We start from the raw sequence: 26,583 nt of genomic DNA, 5'->3' as shown, positions 1-26,583 counted from the left end.
ATATTTATATTGTAATAATAAATAGGATTAACAAATCTGTTTCTAAAACACTCTTGCTGCATAGATGACAATAATTATACTACAGATTCTTTCATTTGCAGGTTATCCAGTTGAATAAAAACAGGATGCTGAAAGTTGTCCATCTTCAGACTGACCTCTTCATCCTCATCTTCATTACCTCCACTCTATTTGATTTCCATTTCTATTCGATTTTAGCCAACCAATCACTGGAGACCAACGTTTCCGACTGAATCAAACATCATTATTTCCCCCGCTGCACTGATTTGTTGCTAACTTTTTAAACTTTTCCCCTGTTTCCTGTCACGATGCCGGACGAATCAGGGGGTCTTGAACTCGGTGAGGTGGGTGGGTTCAAAGTTCTGGACCCAGGCAACAAAAATGTGGTAGTCAGTGGATTTCTTTTATCTCTCTTTTGAGAGGGCCATCACTGTTGGAGGGGTTCCATCGGAGATAGAGAAAAGAGGAGAGAGCTCTGCCTTATTACTCACTGGCTACAGACTCCTCCTCCCCTGCTGAGCCAGGATGGGGTCACCTGGGGGTGAGGAGTGACATCCTCTCAAATTGCATCATTTAGCTGAGCATGCTCACTGGCTATGTCATATTTCACAGGTCAGTGCCTATAATAAGGGCCCGGCTCTCTCAGAGAGACCTACCTGATGTCTGTGACCTTTTTCCAATTGGACTTGGTATTTCCCTCAAAACCTTGCCGGTCCAGAACTTTTAAAAAGCACTTCTATGAAAGCTCTCTGGGAGGATAAGATTGATACAGCTACTGTTGGCTCTGCTAAAGTGGGAGAAAATGTGTGATGAATGAGAGCAACATCTGGCTGAGCTAACTACAGTGTGGTAAGAGCAGCTCTGAAATGTGTATTAACAATGGAGTTAATGACTCCATGTAATGTGTAAGGTGCTGCTCGTAGTGATGAACCCACAGAGAATCAGCTCACTGTGAGCCGCCCTCAGCTCTACACATTGTTTTACCTCCTGCAAAGATTTGATTCAGTTACACCGCAGCGGTTTTCCAAATGTACGCGAGCCGCTCAACAGCGAACTGCAGGATGACAAAGCTACCGACGAGTTGGTGAACTTAGCGTAGCATTTAGCAGCGAAAGAGCCAGATATCCTTCTAAATACATGGTCCACTTTATAAGTGCGTTGGTTATGTCAAAACAAACTACTATTTCGTCTATTTTTGGACATGAGCTCTGCTAAATATATTTCTCTAATGTTTATGACCGCGAGTAACTACTTGAGTGTGTTTTCATGGGCGGAGCAGATGATTTGATGTAACCCTTTCTCTAACTGGTAATGTTGGTATTGGCAGTGAGTAGTGGGAGAAGAAGTACTCAAAAATAGTAAAAATATTAATCCTGCACAGTAAGTGTCCTGCATTGAAATGTTTCCTTCAAGTAAAGAGTGAGGAGAGACATCATCACCAAGAGTCTGTTCCAGGTGAAGCTTTCCATTCTGATATGACGCTGGATGTTTAAAGAATAATATGAGTTGTTCATAATTCATTTTGTGGATCAAATCTGAATCTGTAACGTAACCAGTAGCATTTCTCTAGTCAGGTAAATGTAGTGATACACTGTTTCCCTCTGCAGTAGAAGTACACACTAAGTAGAATACTGTTGAGTTCCATATTGTTAGTAGTTATTTCAGTGTACTGTGAGTTAAAATAGTAACATAATTCATAATCATTCATATGTAAACATCTTAATAAATCTCTAGGTGTTTGGGGCACCAGGTCCAGGTTTTCTACCTTGTCTACAGTAAAGTCTGTTCCTGGTTGAGGATGGAGGAGCCGGAGGAGCTCTCAGTGAGGAGCACTGGTGTATCTTTGCAGAAATATTCTCAGCACTGAGAAGACTAATAAAAGAGTTGTGACACATCTGGAATAATCTCAACCGTGGCACGACTCTACAAATGTAACAGTTCATTTTAGGTTATTAAATTAAAGAAATCTGAAGTTAATTAAGAAGATCAACCTTTCTGTCCATCACAGTTAGTGTAGCTCCTCCTAAGGCTCAAACAAACAAACAAATAAAATAATGAAATAATGAAATAAATAAAATCAAGTGATATTGGTAAAATATAGTAAACAAATATTAGATAAAATACCAAGACCAAATGAAAATGAACCGATAAAACGACGACATCACATAAAAGCCAATCTGTAAAAATGTGTTTTAAGAAGAGATTTAAAAGAGATTACTGATTCTGAAGCCTTATCTCCTCCGGCAGGTCGTTCCAAAGCCGAGGGGTCCTTATGGCAAAAGCACGGTCGCCTTTGGTTTTCAGTCTTGACTTTGGAACAGCCAGAAGGGCCCCACCTGAGGATCTAAGGCTGCGAGGGGCTCATACGGGTCAACATTTCTCCTATGTATGTCGGGGCCAGACCCAGACGTGCTTTAAAAGTGATCAGCAAAATCTTAAAATCAATTCTAAAACGAACAGGGAGCCAGTGAAGAGAAGCCAGGATTGGGGTGATGTGATGTCGTCTGTTACAACCAGTAAGAAGCCTCGCTGCTGCGTTCTGAACCAGTTGGAGGCGAGAGAGTGACTTGTGGTTAATGCCAGAGAGGAGGGAGTTACAAATGATGTTCATCTGATAAAATACAGTGGTATAACCAAACAGAGGACAGGTGATGCAGTGGTAACACACATCATATTCATCTGACGTCTCTTTAAAACGATGTCTCAATTGTTAAATGACTTTGACTCCGCCTCGCCTGCTATACTCACATCTCCTGTGGGCGGAACTAAGATGCAAGGCGAGGAAAGGATGTACAAACTGGGAAATGATAACGGCCTTATGTCATGGGAGGTGAATTGCTGAGGACCCAAGAAGAACGTGTGTTAAGTGTTTGCCTGCGGTTCTCCAGAAAGCTGGACCAACACCACGGGCCAAGCACTCCGCTGGTTCTGAACAGGCTTGGTTTCTACGGGCTCTGCACTGGTAGTATAGTAGTAGTAAGAGCAAGAAATGGCAGCACGGAATCAGATATGTATTATATACACTTAGTGCTTTAGAACAAACTTCCCCCTGTGCTATACTTCAGGGTTAATACATGAATCACCTCGCTGTCAGTTGTTCTGACCCTTTCTCACATTATTTAAATTCTTACCTTTTTAATTACACACTCCTGGGCTTTTCCCCTCATATCCTGAAGCACATTCTGATTCGTTTCCTGTCATAACAGCAAACGGTGGGTTTCATCAGGAGGGTTTAGTCTGGAGGCAGTGTGGAAATTCATACCACGCCGATTCAAGGGCGTCCCGGTTTGTTTTAGTTTTGGGCTAAACAACTTGGAGTCTCATCATCCATCCAGATGCTGCAGTGATTAACGCTAATTCTGTTTTCTTCCCATTTAGTAAAGTTAAACTGATATTGTTTTGTCTTTAAAACAATTTGTAAACCATCCAATTCACTCTCATCATTGTTTTATTATTTAGATCCTGAACTATAAATCTGACTGTAATGGATTCACATACAAAACCTATTTCACAATGTTCTATGTTTGTCGACAGCAGCGAGTAGCCTGAGAGCTTTGACTCCACTGCTTATCTGAAATGACACAAATGTTTCCACTCAGGACGACATTCTGACATGAGTCGCCTGCAGCGCGGAGCTGGACTGCGGTGGCTGGTGATGTGGCTGCTGGCGTGGCCGCTATAGCTAGGTACATGGTTTGTTTCCGCCACACCAGCTGCCCATGCTTCCACAACAGTTATATAGTCATTACTAAGGTCAGTGCAGATCTGCTGACATTATGGACAGGTTGCTGCCAACTCGGAGAGATGCTGCTGGATGTGTGAGCAGCATTAGAAAGCAGCACAGGAATAAAGTTTTGTGAAGGTTGGAGGAAAGTTTATTATTGGTTTCACCCTCCTTCTACTTACTTACCTCGGTAAAACTTCACTTTCACATGCCTGAGTTATAAGTTCCACATGATTGGCTCTGGAGCTGCTTATCAGAAAGAAGAAAGGTTCCAGATAAAGGCTCTGCAGAGTCGGGAAGGATAGCTCCCACTCACCTTCCAGGAGAGCACTTTTTCCTCTTCTCTTTGGAAATGGCAACAAAACGTGTATTTACCCCTGTGCAGCCGCAACAGGATGCATGCTGGCAAAGAGCAGGCGATCAAACAAGAGACTTTTAGAGTGTGCACGCAGACTTCTTACACCCCTGCCTGGCTTTCATCGCTTCTACTTTACCAAGTCTCCACCAGAGGAACAGCTGGCGTTCTGCTAAACACTTGCGTTTGTGAGTCGCTCATCCCCAGCAAGCAACTTCCGTCACTGACAGAGAAGGAGGGAATGATTTTAAATTGGATTCTGCATACACAGTGCATCATGAGCATAAATCCAAAAGGAGTTATTGCAGGTATGAATCAAAAGTTTGTTTGCAACCTTCAACCGATGGGGCGGGGAAAAAAGGTTTCAGAGAGCTTCCTGCAGTGAGTGAAGCACACATTAAAAAGGGTAATATTTCTCTTTCACTTTTTGCCTCAGCACATACTATATCAGTTTTAAAAAGCTAGCTATGTCCCTTTTTTTCTTTTTTAGAGTAACTTCCCAGACCGGTCATTAAGCTTTATCCAAATGCCAGGGGGTAGATACTTGCACCTGACCCCCATGTCTGTGGTCTACACACCTCTAACATTCTCCCTGTAGGTATACACTGAAGGAAAACGGGACAGTGGATAAGCTTCAAATCAGAATAAATGTAGACTGATTATGTAACCCAGTTGGCAGAAAACATGTTGGCATTGTACGTGTTGGCAAACCACAGGATACGTTTCTGAACCAAAATCCAATCATGTTTGCAGAAACCCACGATGACAGGTGTTTAACGTTAAGGCAACAAAACGACTTGGTCAGCGTTAAAGAAAAGATCATGTGTGATCTGGTTTGTGTTGAAGTAGTACCGTAACAACCTGACTACGATAAAAAAAAGAACAGCCACACTTATTGGCCATTCTTAAATAAAGTTACATTAAAAGCGTAAAGGCACAGTTGCGTTTGGTTTCACCCGGGACCCCAGCAGCACTCTGTTTGACCCCCGACCCCTCACTATTTACACTCATTATTAAAGTACGTACCCTTTATATAACAGCCCCTCCTCCTATGTCCACACTCTGACATGGATAGCAGAAACATACAATTGCAACATTTATTTACTGGCAAAGGGAATTTCCACTTTTGTACATATATTATATAATCTTATACATTTCATACATATAGATAGTTAAAGGCTTGTGTCTATGTGTGTGTGTGTGTGTGTGTGTGTGTGTGTGTGTGTGTGTGTGTGTGTGTGTGTGTGTGTGTGTATATGTGTGTGTGTGTGTGTGTGTGTGTGTGTGTGTGTGTGTGTGTGTGTGTGTGTGTGTGTGTTTGTGTCTATATGTATGTGTGTGTCTATGTGTGTGTGTGTGTGTGTGTGTGTTTGTGTCTATATGTGTGTGTGTGTGTGTGTGTGTGTGTGTGTGTTTGTGTCTATATGTGTGTGTGTGTGTGTGTTTGTGTCTATATGTATGTGTGTGTGTGTTTGTGTCTATATGTATGTGTGTGTGTGTGTGTGTGTGTTTGTGTCTATATGTGTGTGTGTGTGTGTTTGTGTGTGTGTTTGTGTCTATATGTATGTGTGTGTTTGTGTCTATATGTGTGTGTGTGTTTGTGTCTATATGTATGTGTGTGTGTGTGTGTGTGTGTGTGTTTGTGTCTATATGTATGTGTGTGTGTGTGTGTGTTTGTGTCTATATGTGTGTGTGTGTGTGTGTGTGTTTGTGTCTATATGTATGTGTGTGTGTGTGTGTGTGTGTGTGTGTGTTTGTGTCTATATGTATGTGTGTGTTTGTGTCTATATGTATGTGTGTGTTTGTGTCTATATGTGTGTGTGTGTGTGTGTGTTTGTGTCTATGTGTGTGTGTAGTTGGAGGAGCTCAGCCCCACAGAGATAGCAGAGCAGATGCGTGCTGCAGTGTTATATTAATGACATCAAAACATTAAAAAGTACTAATAAAAAGCACCAGTAACATCCGGTCTATTAATACTACGATCTTTAATCATTTGTGCACGGTAACGATCCCTACCTTCAGATAAGGTTACTCAAAAGGCTCTCACCAGAGCTGGTTGGGCTGCTGTCGAAACATGGCGGAGCAAGATGGCGGACTCCGTGGAAGATGACTCACTCCCTATGCAGACATAAAAGGACAACACTACACTTCTTAGTTTCAGGTGATTATACACTGATTAAAACATATTTATGAGTATTATATTCCACATCTGTCACTTATTGCCCCTAAATGTTACACACTGATTCTTTTACATTTATTTCACAACCTGCTTCTTCACTAGAGACATCTCCTACTTCTCTGGTCCCTTTTATTTTTTAACACATTTAGACTTTGACTTCCTTCTGACCCCAACATGTCAGTTATCATCACTAACAACCCTCCACTACGGTGCGCTGCCACTCTCCAGCATCACTCTGTAATAATCCCCACCATTGAATTGCTATTTTCCAGGCCTTCTCATGGCATCAATAATAAATGGAGGAAGTCATTTCTGGTTGTTCCTTGCTTGCCAGCTTCCCAGGGTTGAAAGATATGCTGAGGGGTTTTCCCTCTAAAATCCTGCAATTTGACAAAGATTTGAACCACATACAGTAACAGTATCATCTGTGACAGAGTGTGAGGGAAACAGGTTGTCGGTTCACCTCTGAGAGGAGAGAGCAGAGTAAAAGAGGGTCGGGTTAAGGGACAATGTGGGTCAGGTCAGCAGCTGACGATCACTGTGGAAACAGGCTGGATTTATCTTTTGTGACCTAAATAAAAGTCCTTCTAGACTTCATAAAAAAGTCATCATGTCTGGGGGGATTTTTAAAGTTTTATGCTTTATTTAAAATTCATTATGAAAAAAAAGTCCGGAGCGTGGCGAGCAGGGAAGGGGATGAAGCAAAGATACGTGCCTACCGGCTGTCAAGGTCGAATGGAGAGCCTGGGCAGTGAGTGGGATACACAGATGCCTTCACTGAGAGCCATCTTTGAAATGTCAGCACTTCTGTCCCACTGCGGCTGTTCCTTTAAGGGATTTCCTCAACACCTCATTTACCAGCGCAGTTCAATGATGCGGTCAGGTTATATTTGGTAAGCCCTGAGAGCAGCAGGGATTCTGTGTGTTTCTTCTCTTTGCAATGTTTATGTCGTCTCCCGTCTCCCCGTTCTGCTTTGCTTGTTGTTAACATGTATCACACTCCAGCACATTGGTGTTATGTGAAATCTTTGTTTTGCACCGGAGGATCTTCTCAGACTTTCTATACGCTTTGAATTAGCAGCTGCATGGATTCCAGCACATTTCCTCTTTCTGTTTGTTTCACACATGGGTTGATTTATCTTTTGCTTTCACTAGCTCCCACTAACACAGACACATAGAGTCAGATGTGCACATCAACACATTTCTTAATTTATTGAAAGAAAGACAGACTTTGGTGTACGGTGCTCGGTCTTTTGAGGTTCCATTATTTCCTTCATGCGTCACCGCTCTCCACTCTCACGTGTGTTTCACAGACAACTCTGAACACCTGCGAGTACAGTTTCTTCCAATCTTGATGTGGCAATCCTCCAAAGTCATTTTCAATTAAGCCCCAGTGGTTCTGCATTAGAGGAGAGATTGTACAGCCTGAGGTGAAAACATGGAAAGATGCAAGGGTGTGTGTGTGTGTGTGTGTGTGTGTGTGTGTGTGTGTGTGTGTGTGTGTGTGTGTGTGTGTGTGTGTGTGTGTGTGTGTGTGTGTGTGTGTGTGTGTGTGTGTGTGTGTGTGTGTGTGTGTATGCTTCATTTGGTGTGCTAGAGTGCAGCTCAGGCACAGATAAACTCCTTGACAGCTTGTACATGATGACTCTCCTTGCTGAGATTTGCTTTGCTGATGGTAGCAGTGATTGTTAAAAAGCAGCTGCAAGCTTGCTACCTGCGCTAAAGACCTGCTGCAACACAATCATTCTGGCATGCGACAAATATCAGAATGGGTTTTTCATTTTCCTAAAAGTCTGTATGTTCTCAGTAGGCCCAAACAATTCCATTTACTGATGGAAATGTAATGTGTTATTGCGGTGACTGGCGGGCTGAGGCTGGCTATCAGAGTCTCTGAGTCCGCCTCTCCGGGTTCCTAATCATTCCTCTTTCAACATTAGGGTGTAGGTAATGTGCCATGTTTGCAGGGGTCCAAAATAACTTTTGGGCATAGATAAAAAATCTATTTGCTTTAGTATTATTTAGCATGTCATATTGGTGTCATGTGACTCTGAATCGATTTTATAGTAACTAACTGCATCCAGAAATATGACTTCAACTGTTTTAACAGTAAAGTGTAGGACCTTGATACATTCACTGGAATTCATCTTTGAGTGCAAGAAGACACACTACAAAACATAAACTCACCCTTAAACAAAAAAGAAAATGAAATTCAATATTTTATTCTTGCCTGAATAACAATGATATTTTGAACCAACCTGGTGAGACAGCGCTGCCTTTACCAGTCAACGTTGGTTAACATCTGTTAGTTTGTTTGTGTTATTGTTTGACAGCAAGGTTAAGAGAGAATATTCTTAATACAGAGTACACTTAAACGGATATTGATTCTTTTAGTGTGTAAAATACGTCCACAGCAGAACATTGCTTTGCTCCCGTGCTGGTTCTCCTGTCCGTTTCTCAGAACACCATCTACTTCAGTAATACAGGGACTAACCACAATGGACTTAGCAGATGTTCAGTCAGGAAGAATCTCTCTTTACACTTATTCATTCACAAATCTCTTCTACTCTATCAGCTGATTGTGGCCGTTCACTTTTTCACCAATTTTAACCAACCACATTCTGCCACCTAAGCCAATCACAGAGCTGCTGTCAACATCTTAAAACTCCTCTCCTCTCTTCTGCTGTCAGATGTCATCATAGTTTGAACTGATGCATCCATCCTCCACCTTCTTCATCTCCAGTCTTCATCATATCCAGTGTTCAGTCCTGCTCCTCATCCCATCATTGATCTTCAGCAGCTCCCTTCATCATCATCATGAGAGTCTAGACTCCAGAGGGGAATATTCCTGATCTAATCACAGCATCACTTCCCCTTTTTAATTGATTACGTCATAATGGAGCCCCATCGCCAAATGCTCTTCACTATTCATTTCATAATGCATTTGTAAGAAATTATTGTCTCTCCTGATTGATATTGACCCGTTGAGGGTTGATTATTCTAATATGAAAGGATTTGTCAGAGGAAGCAGCTTCGAGAGGAAACATATGCAGAAGTCTGTACTTCCATAACAGTGAACTATGACATCATTGTTTTTGCCTGAATGATGTCAGGAGTTCCGGCTTAGTGTCGTGGATCAAAGCATTTAGAAAGATATTGGTTGAATAACCAAGTAACAGACTCGTTTTCCCGGGAAACTCACCCTCCATTTGTTTTTCTTTGCCTCTCACAGGGAGGCTGAAACCTCTTTTCTTCACGCCTCAAAGGAAATGGCAGGGACTACAAAAACACCTTACAGTCTACACTGTGGGCAGTTCTGACCCAGTGAGCACTTCAGTTTAGATGAACAGCTAACGCAAGTTTTTTGTCGACATCTAGGTTACCTATAACTGTTAATTAATTAATGGTCCTTGGCAGAGATTCACGGCCTCCAGTTATCCTTGATGCCAATGTGCAGTACCAGGGCAGTTTAGTGTCCTTTCTGCAGTGATCGGGGTTGGGGGTCAGGGCTCTTCAGCTTTTCATCGCATATGAGTCCAGTTCTGAATCTCTGGTCAGATCTTTTTAGGTTGGTTTGGTGATAAATAAAGATAACGCTCCGTTAATAAGTACGTCATGTATTTTTTACTCAGCATGAGAACTAAACCACAGAGGTTGTACTGTGCTGGAGGGGTGTAGGGCTTCCACTAAAGATTTAGTCCCTGCTCTGTGACATTCATCAACCCTGTCCTCACTCTTTTCTTTCTTTCCTTCTTTTTGCTGCAACGGAAACTTACTGGGGGGACTGTGCTACAGCTGCAGAATAAACAAAACCCAATTTTCAGCCTGTTAGACTTGTTACAAACTGTGTTGGTGGCTTAGCAGGTGTTTGTATAACAACTTATTTTTCTATGCAGATGTCTGTAGTGTCAGAAAGAGGCAACAGAGACCATGAATGAAAGATTTGATTTATTTCCATGGGCCTTATTAAATCAGGGTGTTTTACCAACTTGAATCCGAATCCTAAATTGAAGCGGCTATGGGAAGCCCTCCCTTGTTGAACAGCACATCTGTCATCTATGCAGGGGGCCAGACTTTCTCTACCAGCACAGACCTGCAGCTAACATCTATCCTTTTTATTGATCCTAACCACAATCTTTCCCTAACCTTAACCTAGTATTTTATTGGCCTGACCCAAACCATACCTTAACAAATTTGCCATAACCATGATATTACCATATTCTTAACCAAGCTCTATAGCCAGGCCAGACCCAGAGACTTAGTTTATTGAACGACTGTTTTGGAAAGTTCCCTTGGTTTATTAACGAGTATAACTAGCAAGAAAGTCCACATCAAGTAGTTTTGTTGCCTAAACTGAACCATTTGTTTCACTACGTTTACAACGTGGCAGCATGCATTTCTGCATCCATGATACAAGGCTAAAGAGAAACGTATTACTGATTCAGAAAACTAACATACCATGCCAACATTATCTCTGGGCTGGGTTGCATTAGCTACAGTTCAAAAAATGCTTACTTGGGAGGTTCAGATTCGCTGGATTGCATATCATTGAAGAAGGAAGAAATCGTAGCAGCGGGAGAAAACTCACACAAAAATCAAGAGAGAGTATAAATGCCCAGCCGGCCCTTTGCTGGGTACATGAAGGTTAATAAGAAGACTTTCAGCCTGCCCAAATCTGGTCTCTTATTCTCTGTCATCAAATTCTCAGGAGTTTTGTTCTGGTGACAGCTCTGTTTAGTTCTTCCCTGGTCACCCAGACTTCCCTGGATTCTATCCAGGGAGCAGGCTTGTGTTGAGGACCTGTGGCTGGACCAGAGTTTGTTCCTGGAACAAAAGACTGCAACAAGTCAGACAACTGCAGAGGAAAATGTCTGCGATGCGTTCAGGCGTCTCTACCTGTGACCCCTCAGTACTGCATAGAACGCCTCGGTTCACCAACGCTGTGAATGTTTTTCAAGCGCATCACTCAGTGAGCGTTCAGTCTTCAGGCTGGATTTTGCCGCAGGGTTCTCTGCTACGAAACCTTTCCTCTCTCCATTTCTCTCCGTCTCTCAGCCTCTCGTGTCTCTGTGTGAATCTCTTTCTGAGGACAGACAATTGAGTTGTTGCTGCTTCGGTTCAACTCTGACAACCATCTGATGATGCTTTCATCTTCAGACACTTGATGAATATTGATTTGTTTTTTTCTGTTCTCATTGTGACTTTTTGCCTGTTTGTGCGCGCTAGCATTCATCCAAAGTCAGGTTAACAGAGAGATGAGTCAGATCAGTAACCTTTTGTTTTCCCTGACACAATATTGTAAAGAATTCATTTCTCTTTAAAAACCCTGTATGCTTCAATTTGATGTGCTTAGTTTGAGGTGGAGAAACAAATATGATTTAGTTGCAATTTCCATCCCTCAGTCTTTGAAGAACATGGCTTGATTTTCTCTCTCTTCCTCCCCGGAGCATGGTCAACTGTTCTGCTTTACTGACAGACATCTGGCAAAACCTCACAAACATTCCCTAATGCAATTTCCGTCTTCCTTTTTTCCCAAACATTTGTTGTTCACACACTGCACTGTGTGTCTCTGTGGCTCCCCCCCCAAACAATTGAGGACTTAACTTCATGAGTGAAAACAAATGGAAACCTCCACTTTGTGACATGCAGCACATGGGCATATTTCTGTTTCTTTGCAAGAGAATATGCTTTGCAAATTTTTTTTATTGTTTGTTAAACTACTTCTGAATTATGAAGACAGATGTCCCGAGCCAGTTTACACTGTTTATATATTTTTTTAAATGGGCATACATTTATTAATTGCTGCCGCACATATCCATGCTACTCCGATGTTCATTGTTGTAATTGGCTGTCCACTACCAATTCCCATGATGCCTTGGCTGTGTGGCAGCTCTTATCGCAAATGCTTTGTGCAATGGAATATGAGATGGTATTATTACTTAGAAATATAGTGTTGTTGTTGAAAAGTGGACTGAAAGGTTCTATTTTTTTATTTACAGCAGCTATGAGGAACTTTCATTAGGTGTTGAGTCCCTTTAGAAAACCTCTAATTTAGCAGTAGCAGGGTCTGACAGCCTGCTCGCTCAGTACTCAGTCCAGTGGGCCCAAAATACGGCCTGGGTCTCCAGCAGCGAGGCGTCGGTGTTAGCTCCCAGCAGGGAGGAGCAGGGAGGAGAAGATCTGCTCCTGGCAGCAGCAGAGTCTCCTCCAGAGCTGAAGGTCAAAGGCTGCGGTGAAGCCGTATGTGGGTCTGTCAACGGTGGACTGGTCTCTGCTGGATCTGGGTCTGTCCACGGTGGACTGGTCTCTGCTGGATCTGGGTCTGGTGGACTGGTCACTGCTGGATCTGGGTCTGTCCACGGTGGACTGGTCTGGATCTGGGTCTGTGGATCTGGGTCTGTCCACGGTGGACTGGTCTCTGCTGGATCTGGGTCTGTCCACGGTGGACTGGTCTCTGCTGGATCTGGGTCTGTCCACGGTGGACTGGTCTCTGCTGGATCTGGGTCTGGTGGACTGGCTGGGATCTGGGTCTGTCCACGGATCTGGGTCTGTCCATGGTGGACTGGTCTCTGCTGGAGGCCCCGCTGGAGTCTGAGCTGAAGGAGTTTCTGGTGAACCTTCATGATTTCATTTGATTTCTCCAGAATCCGACCCGGTGGCTCCGATGACGAGCTTTAAGAATAACTTTATTAACAGACGATCTCCTCTCTGATGGTCTGGTTTACTGATGAAGGTCTATAGAGGATCAATATTAAACTGAGTTATTGACATTATAAATACCAAAAAGTCTGTCGGAGCGTCTTGGCGGTGATAGTGTTGAAGAACAGAGGGTGATGGAAGACGTTTTTGCAATCAATAATGCTCTTCAAATACCATACTTCCAAGAACATGATTTTGGCAGTGTGATTAGCCTGTTTCATGTTCACAGACTTATTGAGAAAATCTTCCACTCAAGACAGTATGATGTAACATCTTTATTCAAATCTGCCTTATTCTCTTACTAATAATCACAAACAACAGCTGAAATCTTTCACCGCAAGCCTGAAACAGGAAAGCTCACAAACTGCTTGTCAGGTTACTTTTTACAAAAAGCATACTGGAAGTATTCCTCAGGGTGAACAAATAAGGCAGTAGCAGTATATTCCTTTCTTCTTTTCATTCTTCGGTGACCAGCTGAAGATGTCTTGTGCTATATGCAGACAGAGGAATATATCAGACAGGGCATCATATCCTCATAGATCCTCAATCCTTAGAAATAATCAGTAACATTGTAATATCTACTCAACCTTAATGTACAGACAATCATAGATGTACACCACCAACTGTAGTTAGATCAATTTGGGCTTGTCAGTTCCTGAAGGCCACATTTGTCTGGAGCCTGTTACAAAGACGTTCAGTTTGTGTAAATTCAATTGTGGAAAAAGTAACTGTATTCATCAGACATTACAACCAAAGGTTGACATCAACTGAGCTGTTATTTAAAGTTGTTGATTTAATCGTTTCATTCAATTGACATTTTATTGGTATAATTGTTCTTCACTGTACAGTGAACACATTGCAGGTGACAGTAGATAACTGGAGCTTTCATATTTTCACAGTAAATATCAGAATATTAAAAACATCACAGAGATATTAACTGCTGGACGTCTGTATTGTACTGAGTTACATTGTATGCAGGTGTTGCCCTTTAGAGGGGTCCTTTGGAGTTTTGTCTGAAACAAACAAAATACATTCACTGTTTCTCAATTTACACTTGTTGCATAACATTATGACGCTTGGTAAAGTACCCTAAGGGTTATTCATGTCTGCTAGTAACATGGCTACATGCTTTTCTTTTTTTTAAATGCATTCCTGCAAGAGTGATACAAGGCTGATAAGGATCCTATTTTTGGTTTCGTCCTTTTTGGTCAATAAAAATGTTCAGTTGACACCACCTATTTTGTCATGTCCCTCATGGCCTTCGACAAAAGTGAACTTGGGATATGACGTATAAAATTGAATAAAGTCCTTTCCTTTCACAAAAACATCTTTCTGTGCTTTTTTTTAGCAGATTCTTCAGTCAATTATTCCCCCCAAAAAATAAATAATAATAATTGTTCCTTATGTGACATCATCAACTGGAGTCTTATAGATCAGGGGTCACTAACAGGCGGACTGCAGCCCGGGCTCAGACCCAGATGCCATTGTGCCGACCTGGACCTTAAACTGATAGATAATTGAGAATTATTTCATTTTGATGGAGCACTTATTTTTTAACATCTCAACTTTCACATCCGATACGGCACTCGTTCAGTGGTCCAGTAAACACACCAACCAATTGCATGCGTTGTTAACATATGACATGATGCTACTCAGCCAATCAAATATGTGTATTCCGAAAAGCATCATGGCTGGAGTGAGATATACACACACGGGAGAGACGAGGCGGGAGACCAAATAGTCAGAGAAGTACGTGAGTCAGAGTAGTTTTTTTACACGGGGTGGACAGCGAGACCAGAGCCTTTAAACAAGAATGTACAGACTGTTATATGTTCCAGTTCTAAACCAGTATGTCTCCTTTGTTCAGAGACTGTGGCGATTATTAAAAGCGGCAATGTGAAGCGCCACTACCAGACAAACATATTCACTCAAATCCAAAATGAAGGCACATAAAAAAAAAAATCTAAGAGTCCAATATGATCAGAATCTTAACACATTTACTGCCCAACAATTATGTTAACGGAGAGTGGAATAGAGCTTAAACTCTTAAGGTTTTAGTAAATGTTCTGGACCAACAAAGTCTGAGACAGACTCTGGGGGTTTCTAGTAAATATTTAATTCAAAGGGGGAAAAAAAAAAACCAATAAGCACAGGCAGGAAACAAGGTGACAAAAACTCAAGTAGGGAGCGATGCCCACAATGAAAAACACACAAAAAAGGTTGATTACAAAGAACAAAAACTAACATTAATGTGAGAATTACAAAAAGCCAAGGAACTAGAGCAAAAGTACAATCTTTCACTAGAGAGCAACATTCACTAAACCACTACCGAACAAGACGGAATTATCTGGCACAGGAGTGGCTTCATGACGGGGCTTATATTGAGAAGGTGATTAAGGATGATTGACGCCGGGTGTACCTCGTTAACGCTCCGGAGGAAAACCAGCCACGCCTTCTGCCGCACACACACACTAGCCTGTCCCAATCCAGCAGCTGCAGCCTTCGGAGGACCCAGCCTTCGTGGTCTACGTGGGCCGGGTCTTTTGAATACCGTGAAGGCTGGACCGAGCTGTCTCTGAAATGAGACGGTCTGGTGCACAAATGATTTTCTGTTTACGTCACCAGCTTTTCGCGCCCCCACCCTTTTGCCGCTCCCGTCTCCTAGCAACCAGCTGCGGTTGTCATAAAAGAGTATAAAAAAGTTAAAATATTAAAATGGACGAGCTGCTGTAAATAGCGCAGCGGCTCTCGGTAGCGTTAGCTGGTTAGTTAATAGCGTCACGTAACTTAACCGATCATTTTAACATCAGTGTGATCTGATCAGGTCCCTTGTTTTTAGTAACACTTGTATCTGTAGATATTCACGTGAGTTAAAACACAATAATTATATTTAATGTTAATTCTCCCGTTGCTGGTCCAATAGTCGCCATGTCGATTAAAAAAAAAAATCAACTTCACCAGCACGCAATGCATCTTGGGATATGTTGGGCCGTGAAGGATCCATCAGTTGTATCCTCTGAATCTGGGAAAAGTAGGCTGCATTTGTCGGCCGCATTAGAAGGAGTCGACGAAATGGGACGGCCGCTGTGACGTAATCGGTCTACAAATACACCCTCCGAAGGATGCCGCTGCTGGATTGGGACACAGCTATAGCAGGGAAAATAAGAAACACAGAGGGGAGGGGGAGAAGAGGGAGAGAGAAACAGAAAAAACTCAAACAAACCAAACACAAAAAACCAAAACCATGACAGAAACAAGTGCTCTCAATAACCACAGATATAGTCTCTGCACACAATTTTTGTAGATAAGAATGTAATTGTCTTATAAGCAGAAACTGCTTGGTTATTTTCACGATCCCAGTCTTGATACACACACACACACCCCAGAGTTCTAGTTTTAAAAGTATTTTTATATTTTAAAGAAACAGCCAACTCTTTGGTACGAGCAATAATGGAGTTGCAAGTTTAAAAAAATGTACCAGCAGGCTCTTCCTGGTTGGGGAGACCTTCACTTTGCTGGTCATGTGGGGTGCCTGAGTGCTTGTCCGCTGTTTCTCCCATCGCACCACACCAGGTCCTGCTTTTCTCTGCCTGCTCGCTCCTCGCCCCAGCAGCGTATTTATCAATCAGGGTCCAATTTCGCACCTCGCCTGTGCTTGTGTGATGCACCTCAGGTGTGTTTGAGGCCTTCAGGTGCGGTTTCTCCTCTGTGCCGGAGGTGCCAATGGTTGGCTCTCCACTGTGGTGCTATGGGCTGGAATCCAGAGTGGCCTACATGGGGCAGAGGAAGAAGCATGCTCACCTCCGGGCATCTTGTGGGGTAGCGGTTGTTACTCGGCCATTGCGACCTCCAGGTTGAATCCTAGGTGCCGGACTGTCTGAAGAGAGACTGGGTATAACAACAAATGGCTCATGTACCCACCTAGGGCTCAGTTTGCCCTGTACCCACCAGCGACAGTTCTTTACCAAAGCTCTCTCTCCAGGCAGCAGTGGTAGCGCCGTCCGTTTTTTATTACACCTCTACTTATCTCGGGCGTGTCTGAGCGTGGAGCACTTTGACACGGTTAAATATGCTTGCGACAATGTCCGATGTTGCGCTTGGACACATCCTCTCTGTTAGTTGACCTTTGCTGGGATAGGGGCTCCCATCAGCATATCCAAAGGAAGGCAGCGTGCCTTTCAAACCTTACAAAGAAAGGAGAGAGACCACTGTGTCTGCTCCTCTTCTTACAAGGAGCTCAACAAGGTCAGCAGAGTATGATTGAACCTCTCTGCTGAGCCGTTGCCTTGGAGGTGGTATGTTGTTGCACGACCCTTCCTGGCTCCGTACATCTGGCATAGCTCCGACCGCTGATTCAAAAGCTGCTCCCCGGTCTGAATGGATCCTTTCCAGGCAGCCAAATGGCTCGATGATGTGTGTCCACAATACTTTGGCTGTCGTACCAGCCGTCTGGTCCCCTGTTGGTATGGCCCACGCAAACCTAGAAAACACATCCACTGCAACCAAGACTAAGGGGTACACATCTCCAGGCCTCCCAAAGGACAAATAATCCACAGCTACCAATTCAAGTGGGCAAGAGGTGGAATAGAATTTAGGGGCGCCCTTACCTCACAATGTGATTTCTGGTGCCACAGTTCGTTGACCACTGATGGATGTCATCCCTTTCCCCTAGCCAGTAAAACACAGATAAAGTCGGCCTCCATGACAAGGCGTCGGCATTGCCACTTTCTTTCCCTTGGCGATATTTAAGGACATAGTTAAAGTCCCACTCTACGGGCTGGTACTTTTGAGCTTACTGTTTAGCTCCATGTGTCAATGCATGCAAGAGGGCAGCAACTTTTGCAAAGGCAGGGATAAAGCGTCTACAAATCCAAGAAAGGAACGTATGTGGCATACTATAGTGGCTGGTGGCCAATCCATCACCCTTCTGACCTTCTCAGGGTCAGGAGACACTCCCTTTTGGCTCACTAGAAATCCCAAGTAATGCACCTCAGTTTGAAACAGCTTGCACTTCTTTGATTGCAGTTTCAGTCCATGACCTTTAACTTTCTGAAACACTCGTTCTAGGTGAGAGAGATGTCGGTCAAAAGTTTATAAGTAGATTAAGAGGGAATCATTTACCTGTGAACCCAGACATCGCTGTGTCAGCCTTTGGATCGTCCCTGTAGTGCATAGTCCAAATTGCATCCCCTCAAATGCAAACAGCCCCAGCAGTGTGTTGAAAGTGGTCTTCTCTCTGTCAACTGGGTCCATTTCAACCTTCCAGTAGCCACCGGCAAAGTCTGAAGTTGAGTACCACTCTGCTTTAGACGTAGTGTGGTGAGGGACTCTTCGATGCGTGCCAAGGGGTAGGCGTCCTTATGGGTGAGGGCATTCAACCGTCGGTAGTCAACTCAATACGTCCAGGCTCCATCCTTTTTCTTAATCTAAACAACTGATGCTGCACTGGGGCTGCTGCTCTCCTTAATGACCACCTTTTCCAGCAGGGTCTGGAGGAGGGACCTTCATTCGTGGTAACAGTTAGGGGGCACTGGCCTGTACCGCTCCCTGGAGGGAGGTGCATTGCCTGTGGGGATTCGATGTAACACAGCATTACCCTATTCCTCTTCAAAGAGTGTGTGAAGTTGCTGGATTTTGGCAGGAATTGGAACACGCTGTGGTACGCTCTGGTCCAGAGCATCCAGATATGCTCAATTGGTCACATATCTGGTGAGCATGCAGACCATGCAAGAACTGGGATGTTTCAGCTTCAGGGACTTCACAGATCCTTGGGACAAGGATCACCATGCTGCAACATGAGGTGATGGAGGTGGATAGATGTCAAAACAATGCACATCAAGATCCCATCAAGGTATCTCTGTGCATTGAAATCAGCGTCAACAGAATATAGCTGTGTTGGTTGTCTATAGCTCATACCAGCCCACACCATAACCCTCTGATCACCATGCTGACAAACCGCATGACCACACGACTCCATACACGCTGTTAACCACCTGTCGGTTCAGTGAAAACAAGGACTTATCTGTGAAGAGAAAACTTCTTCAAAGTGCCAGACGCCATCAAAGGTGAGCTCTTGCATACTCAAGTTGGTTAAGATGACGCAGTAAGGTCAAAGCCCCTGTTGAGGCGAGTAGCACAGACAAGCTTCTCTGAGAGCGTTTATGTTTGTTCAGATTTTCTGTGGCTATGTAAACCAACTGCTACATCAGCTGTCCTGGCTGGTCAGACCGTATTGCAGATATCGTTTCCTGATTTGGAGTTCCTGGGCTGGAGTGGTTACACTATGTACTGCCCACTTCTTAGAAACCATGTTGAAGATGGCTTATGGTAGTGAAATGAACATTCAGACATCTGTGGCGTTGTGTTGTGAGATAAAACTGCCCATTTTGGACTGGAACTTTATAGTGACAAGCCCAAGGCACATCTGTGTAATGATGCTGTTTAATCAGCATCTTGATATACCACACCTGTCAGCTGGAAGTGCTTATAGAACACACACACACACACACACACACACACACACACACACACACACACACACACACACACACACACACACTCATCCAAAAAGCACACAAATGTTTTATTTTGATGACCTATTCGGTCAGGTTACAACGTTTTAACGTTTGCTATATTGTTGTTAGTGTCTAATGTATATCAATTGTCCTAAAGTGGTTACATAATTAAATCATGCTCACAGAAAGTCTTACAGCGAATTTGAGAGTACATCATTTATTTGTTAAACTGCATTGGTTTATTTAACCCTGTCACACCTACATTTGTATTCACTATTTTTTAAGTTTATGAAAAAGTAATTCAATGTTTTTGTTGACATTTTGAAGTTCTACCACATCTTTGACTAAAACCTATGAGGTCGCTGCCCAAAAGGTGCCATCTACGGCTTTAGTATAGCAAAAGTGTGAGAACAATGAGCAGACAGTAAAATGTCTTGGTGACAACAGACCTGTGTTAGGAATGTGTAACCACTGTGTAACCACTGGCCCATCATGCAGCCTTGCCACTGCCCATCTTGACCATTTCCTCATTTCATTTCCCACTGCAAATATATAATGTAGGTGGGTACCATCCTTTTGTCATTCTGCCATTTACTTTAATAAAATCAGCTAATTTTCATTTTAATATGTATCAGCTCTCTTGCGCAGGATATGAGTGTTGGGGGGGGGGTCACATTTAATCTTGGTCCACATCCGAGAGCTGATATCTGCTGCTGTCTGCACCAGATAGCCCCATTTCCATTAAATAAATCTAATCATATGCATTACTGATGCATGACTAGCTGATGAAGGCATGCCTGGCTCTTGTGCTTACCCATGTCATGCCAAAAACAACATATGTTTCTATGCTATTTCTGAAGTCTCATCTCAGGAGGCTCCAACAGAGTTACGCAGAGGCCAACAGTTCACTGCCCCTGCTCCAAATTCAGGATTACTCTCAGAGCAGCACTTCTCCACACACCTCCACTTGAATGTGCTGTGGAAATGATGCTGTCTGTCGAACTCATATTGTGTTTTGTAATCATGGCAACTACTGTGTCTCTCAGAGGCATTCTGGAATGAATTCAAATGAAAGAAATCTCTGTGCAATTTCACTGAAACCACGTGAAGGAGCACAAGCAGTAGGCTCTGACTAAAAAAGGAATCAGCGTTGAAAGAGGTATCATCTTCACTTTCCTCATAACACTGTGAAGTAGACTGAAAATCCAAATGGGAGTTATGCCACAGTTGTGGGTGGGGGCCTAGGTCCCCACTGAGAAAAAACATTTGAAAATCCTGGGCACATGAATGCAGCTTTCACAGAAAAAAGGGAAAGCGAACAGCCCTGTAAATGCTGTAATATTCTACTTGAAAGCAGATTGGGTAGTTACTAGTGATGATGGATTCATGTGGAGTTTCTAGGGACTAGGCTGGCTAACAGGCTCATTCCCACTGTTAAATTATTAAAGCCCATGAGTTCAGGAACATCCACATGTTTTGGCACTCGACATATTTTATTTCATAGTAGTCATGGGGAGAGAATTAATTATTTACAGAGTCGGGTCCCCAGACATTTTCCAATGGTTCGTTTTTGTTGGCAGCTGTAGATGATTGGTCAACCTTCTCTTGTTCTATTGCCAATGATTTTACACTTGCACAGAGTAACTGAATATAAACAGTACCATACCACCCTGCATGGGCTTGTTGTTTTACCCTGGGGTGTGATATTACATTCTTTTTCATCACTGCAAAATCAATACCATTTGACATGAATCGCACAATGTCCAAGTGATCTTTAGTCTGTTTGTTAACCCTATAGATAGTCAGCAAACGTTCACTATGCTCAGGTTTATCTATAGTATTTCTCTTTTTTTCCTCCATTCAGATCTACTGACTATGGCTCCACATACGAGAGAATGAACGACAAAGTTGGATCCAAGACTGTCCTGAGTTACCTGTACGTCTGTCCAACTAACAAGAGAAAGGTGAGAAGCTGCAAGTCATTGATTTTCAGAGTTTGTGCTGATTCTCTCGCTTATGGAAATACAAGCTGTGTTTTTCTTGTTCAAAATATTCATACCGTGTAAATTGTTAAACAGTGGCCTCACCTGCAGAAGACAACCAGGACTTTTTTAAAACAGGTTTATGAAAGAGACATACCTTTATACCCTTTACAATATTTTAATAAGAAGTCAAATTTTTTGTGATCTGCTTGAATGTTAGTGATGCAAACTCAAAACGGTATACTTGTGTACGTGGAGCCATGATGAATCCAAGATAATACACATTTCCACATCAGTGATTGTATCACGACTACAGAGTCATGTCATACTTTTTATTTTGTGGAAGAGAAATACTGTTGTCTTTCACTGTTTATCTACAACCACTTCCACGTCCCAGTTTCTCTCAGATTGTTGTTAAGCTACTTTAAAAAATGTCAAATGGCATAAGCCCTCCCGTTTGTGGTAGGTTTTTGATTTGATGCTTCACATGCCAACAGGATGTCAGGTGAAAAAGGATAAACAAGGAAAAGGGAAAAAAAGCTGCCTGCACACTGAGCAGATGATTCATATGAGTATGAAGTACAATGACAACACTTTCACAATACACGTAAATAATGCTATTGACTAGCTTTCTTTCAGGGAGTAGATGATATGATCTCACAGCGATGGATATGGAATTGCAGCCTGGTTGTTCCCATACATCAACTGCTCATGTCCTTTGTAAAAGCAAAAGTCAACTTTTACTTGTTTAAATTTTTATCCCTCACTTAAATAACACCACAAACTGGTGCTGTTCATTCTGTACACATTACATTACATTACATTACAGTCATTTAGCAGACGCTTTTATCCAAAGCGACTTACAGGAAGTGTATTCAACATAGGTATTCAAGAGAACTACTAGTCACCAGAAGTCATAAGTGCATCTCCTTTCTTAAACAAGCATCTAAAAGCATAAACCAGAGCAAAAGTACAGTGCAGAGGCAAAATACTACGAAAACAATAATTGCAACAGACTAATACGAATACAATAAGTGCAACGAACTAATACGAATAGGATAAGTGCAGTAAACGAATACGAATTCAATAAGTGCAGCGAACTGATACGAATGCAATAATTGCAACAACTAATACGAATGCAATAAGTGCTACGAGGAAGGCTCAGGGTAGTGCTTCTTTATCAGGGTAGTACTACATTACATTACATTACAGTCATTTAGCAGACGCTTTTATCCAAAGCGACTTACAATCAGTAGTATATATTATATATCATCATGAAGAGGTGAGTTTAAAGATGGGCAGTGACTCTGCTGTCCTGACGTCAGTGGGGAGTTCATTCCTCCACTGAGGGGTCAGGACAGGAAGAAGCTGTGACCGGGTGGATCGGCCGCAGGGACCTCTGAGCGACGGGGCAACCAGTCGCCCCAGAGATGACCAGAGCCTGTAGAGCACCTGCACCGTCTCCTCAGTGAGGAAGGGGAGAATCCTCCTGATGTTGTAGAGGAGGAATCTGCAGGAGCGTGTGACCGATGCAATGTTTGCTGAGAACGACAGTTGGTCGTCCAGGGTCACACCCAGATTCCTCACAGTCCGAGTTGGCGTCACCACGGCATCATCAATGGTGATGGACAGGTCTCGGTGCGGGCAACCCTTCCCCGGGAGGAACAGTAGCTCGGTTTTGTCCAGGTTGAGCTTCAGGTGGTGTGTCGCCATCCACTTCGAGATGTCAGCCAAGCACGCAGCAATGCGTGCCTCCACTTGGGTGTCACCGGGAGGAAATGACAAGACCAGCTGGGTGTCATCGGCATAACAATGGTAAGAGAAGTCATGCGAGCGAATAACAGAACCCAGAGATGTTGTGTAGAGCGAGAAGGGGGCCCAGAACTGAACCTTGTGGAACCCCCGTAGTCAGCATGCGTGGTTCCGACACGGCCCCCCTCCATGTCACCTGGTAGGAACGGCCTGTCAGGTAGGATGCAAACAGGGAGAGTGCAGAGCCTGAGACGCCCATCCCCTCGAGGGTGGAGAGGAGGATCTGGTGGTTCACCGTGTCAAACGCCGCTGACAGGTCCAGGAGAATCAGGACAGAGGAGAGAGAGTTCGCTCTCGCAGCGTGAAGCGACTCTGTCACCGCAAGGAGGGCCGTCTCTGACGAGTGACCCACCTTGAACCCGGACTGGTGGGGGTCCAAGAGGTTGTTCTGGTGGAGGTAGGAAGACAGTTGTTTAGAGACAGCGCGTTCAAGTGTTTTGGATAGAAAGGGTAGAAGAGAAACCGGTCTGAAGTTCTTGACATCAGAGGGGTCAAGTGATGGTTTTTTCAGAAGGGGGGGTGACTCTGGCAGTCTTGAAAGCCGAGGGAAAGCATCCCGAGACGAGAGATGTGTTGATGAGGTGGGTGAGGAAAGGAAGGAGTTCAGTGGCAATAGACTGAAGAAGAGGGGAGGGGATTGGGTCAAGGAAGCACGTGGTGGGGCGGTTAGATGTAACAAGGTCGAGGACCTCGTTAGGGGAGAGGGGAGCAAAATAGGGTAAGATGGGGTGTGGAGAGGGAAGGGGGAGCTGAGGGGGAAGAGCTGGAGAGGGTAGAGAGGGAGAGGGTGGACAGGGAGAGGGGGGCTGAGAGAAGGAGGATCTGATATCGTTTACCTTCTTGTCAAAGAAGTTGGCGAAATCATCACATGACATCTATTGCATTCTGTCCATCCTGGGAGAAGGATCCCTCCTCTGTCGTTCTCCCAGAGGTTTCTTCCTTTTTTCTCCCTGTTAAAGGGGTTTTTAGGGGAGTTTTTCCTGTGCCGATGTGAGGGAAGGACAGAGGATGTCGCATGTGCACAGATTGTAAAGCCCTCTGAGGCACATTTGTAATTTGTGATTCTGGGCTATACAAAATAAACTGAATTGAATTGAAAAACATGATGATTTTATTAAACATGACCAAGTAATTGAATTGAGTTTTTATTTTGATTTGTTTCAATTCACGAAATATTTAAAACTGCGACCTTGATACCGAATCTGTTGCTCTACAGATTGAATTAGTGCTGTGTGAATTTACATTATGCTGAATTTCCTATGGGAGCTTTAACATAGAATATACAGGAAGTTCAACACCTTCTCAAATATATTTTAGCCTTCTTCATTTACGTGTTCAGTGTCTGCATACCGCCTCTTATTTGGGAATTTATGGTACAGCCATCTGGGTGCACGATGGACGTGTTAATTCATGGCATTGCCTCCTTCCTGCATATGGATATGTCTAGAAACCACCAAGTGGGATTTAAGAAGGTTAAGCTACACAAAAAGAGCCAGAAAAAGAGTATGAGCATTGCCAGCTGCCAACCATCTGCCAAAGTCTTTAATCTGCCCGAGAGTTGTTACTCGTCATTTCATTTTTTTTCTAACATTCTAAGAATTTAGTTAACTGATCAGTATGTTGTTTGCACTGCATCTTCTACCATCTGACTCAATCTTCTATCAGTTTAATTTGATGAAATAATAGCCTAACCTTTCTTACTCTCCTGTTAGGAAAAATTCCCATCCTGCTTCCACATTAGCTGAATTGAATTGTGCAGGTTCTAAAGCCCGACGCTGTGATACCCGGCTCAGTATCAGGCAGTAAATCTGATTTGCCCTCGTGTGTTGAACTCAGCTAGTCTGGTGCTCCGAGCAACAATGTGATAGACAAGTGGAACTGTAGGCCATTGAGGTCAGAGGGCTGTAAGCAGCTCACTTACAGTAGGAGTCTAGTCTCTATGGAGACCACTGTTTCCATATCAATGTTTCCTAGTGCACACTATTATGACGGGTTCTAGTGCACGCTGTTATTGATGGGTTCTAGTGCATGCTGTTATTGATGGGTTCTAGTGCACGCTGTTATGATGGGTTCTAGTGCACGCTGTTATGATGGGTTCTAGTGCACGCTGTTATTGACGGGTTCTAGTGCACGCTGTTATTGACGGGTTCTAGTGCACGCTGTTATGATGGGTTCTAGTGCACGCTGTTATTGATGGGTTCTAGTGCACGCTGTTATTGATGGGTTCTAGTGCACGCTGTTATGATGGGTTCTAGTGCACGCTGTTATGATGGGTTCTAGTGCACGCTGTTATGATGGGTTCTAGTGCACGCTGTTATTGATGGGTTCTAGTGCACGCTGTTATTGATGGGTTCTAGTGCACGCTGTTATGATGGGTTCTAGTGCACGCTGTTATGATGGGTTCTAGTGCACGCTGTTATTGATGGGTTCTAGTGCACGCTGTTATTGATGGGTCCTAGTGCACGCTGGTAAGTCGGTCCTAGTGCACTCTATCATGACGGGTCCTAGTGCACGCTGTTATGACGGGTCCTAGTGCACGCTACTATGACGGGTTCTAGTGCACACTGTCATTGACGATGACCCCCCCCCCACCCAAAAGGCTCCAGTGCAAACGCCCTGCCTGCACTGTCTCTATTTATGCCCCTGAAAAGCACTTTGCTAGACACAGTGACATTGAGGAACAATTTTCTTTATATTTATATACTAGAGTTATAGGAGTGAGAGAGTTATCTGTTGGTGCCTAGTATGCAGACCTATAGGATCTCAGCATAATGACCTGTTCTGACAGGTGTGGGAAAACTTTCAAAAAGAAGTTACCCTTGAAATAAATCATCTCTCTAGGTTTAACTAACTGCCTAACTGCATCTGTTGAATAAATAAATATGTGCGTGCCATCAACAAAAAAAAGCATAACTCCCTTGTTGGTTGGACGTGCCCAGGTTCATCAGCCTCCCTTGTCCATGTCCGAGCCAAGGTTTTGACTCTGAATACGTTTGCATGGTGCCGGAGTTAATAGGATCCTGAGACTGTTGAGCTAAACCACGTCAGGGCGAGGAACAGAACAAAACAGATTCCTCCTCATGACTCACTCCTCCTGCCTATCTTATGTTATGCCACATCAAGGGCATTGCAGGATTGTAGTCCCTAAGGGCCTCTCTTTTGCTCATGTCTGTCTTTTGTTATGTCAATTATATAATTATATAATAGATAAACTTAACACCCGCAGGAGGAAAACAATAACACTTTCCTAGATAATAACACCGAGGAACAGTGTAGTTCGGATATCAGATTCACCAAACTAT

General features: G+C 43.4%; 1 protein-coding gene across 1 annotated transcript in view; it reads left to right on the top strand.

Moving 5' to 3' along the window:
• Window positions 1-26,583, top strand: part of sorcs3a (sortilin related VPS10 domain containing receptor 3a) — a 239,875-nt gene that overhangs the window by 100,198 nt on the left and 113,094 nt on the right. The window contains exon 3 of the mRNA XM_054603842.1: window positions 21,352-21,451. Coding sequence (XP_054459817.1) covers window positions 21,352-21,451 — 100 coding nt within the window. The remainder of the gene's footprint in view (window positions 1-21,351; window positions 21,452-26,583) is intronic.

Source organism: Anoplopoma fimbria, chromosome 9 (genome assembly GCF_027596085.1).
Source record: "Anoplopoma fimbria isolate UVic2021 breed Golden Eagle Sablefish chromosome 9, Afim_UVic_2022, whole genome shotgun sequence".
Lineage (NCBI taxonomy): Eukaryota > Metazoa > Chordata > Actinopteri > Perciformes > Anoplopomatidae > Anoplopoma > Anoplopoma fimbria.
This window is presented reverse-complemented; position numbering and strand designations above follow the sequence as displayed.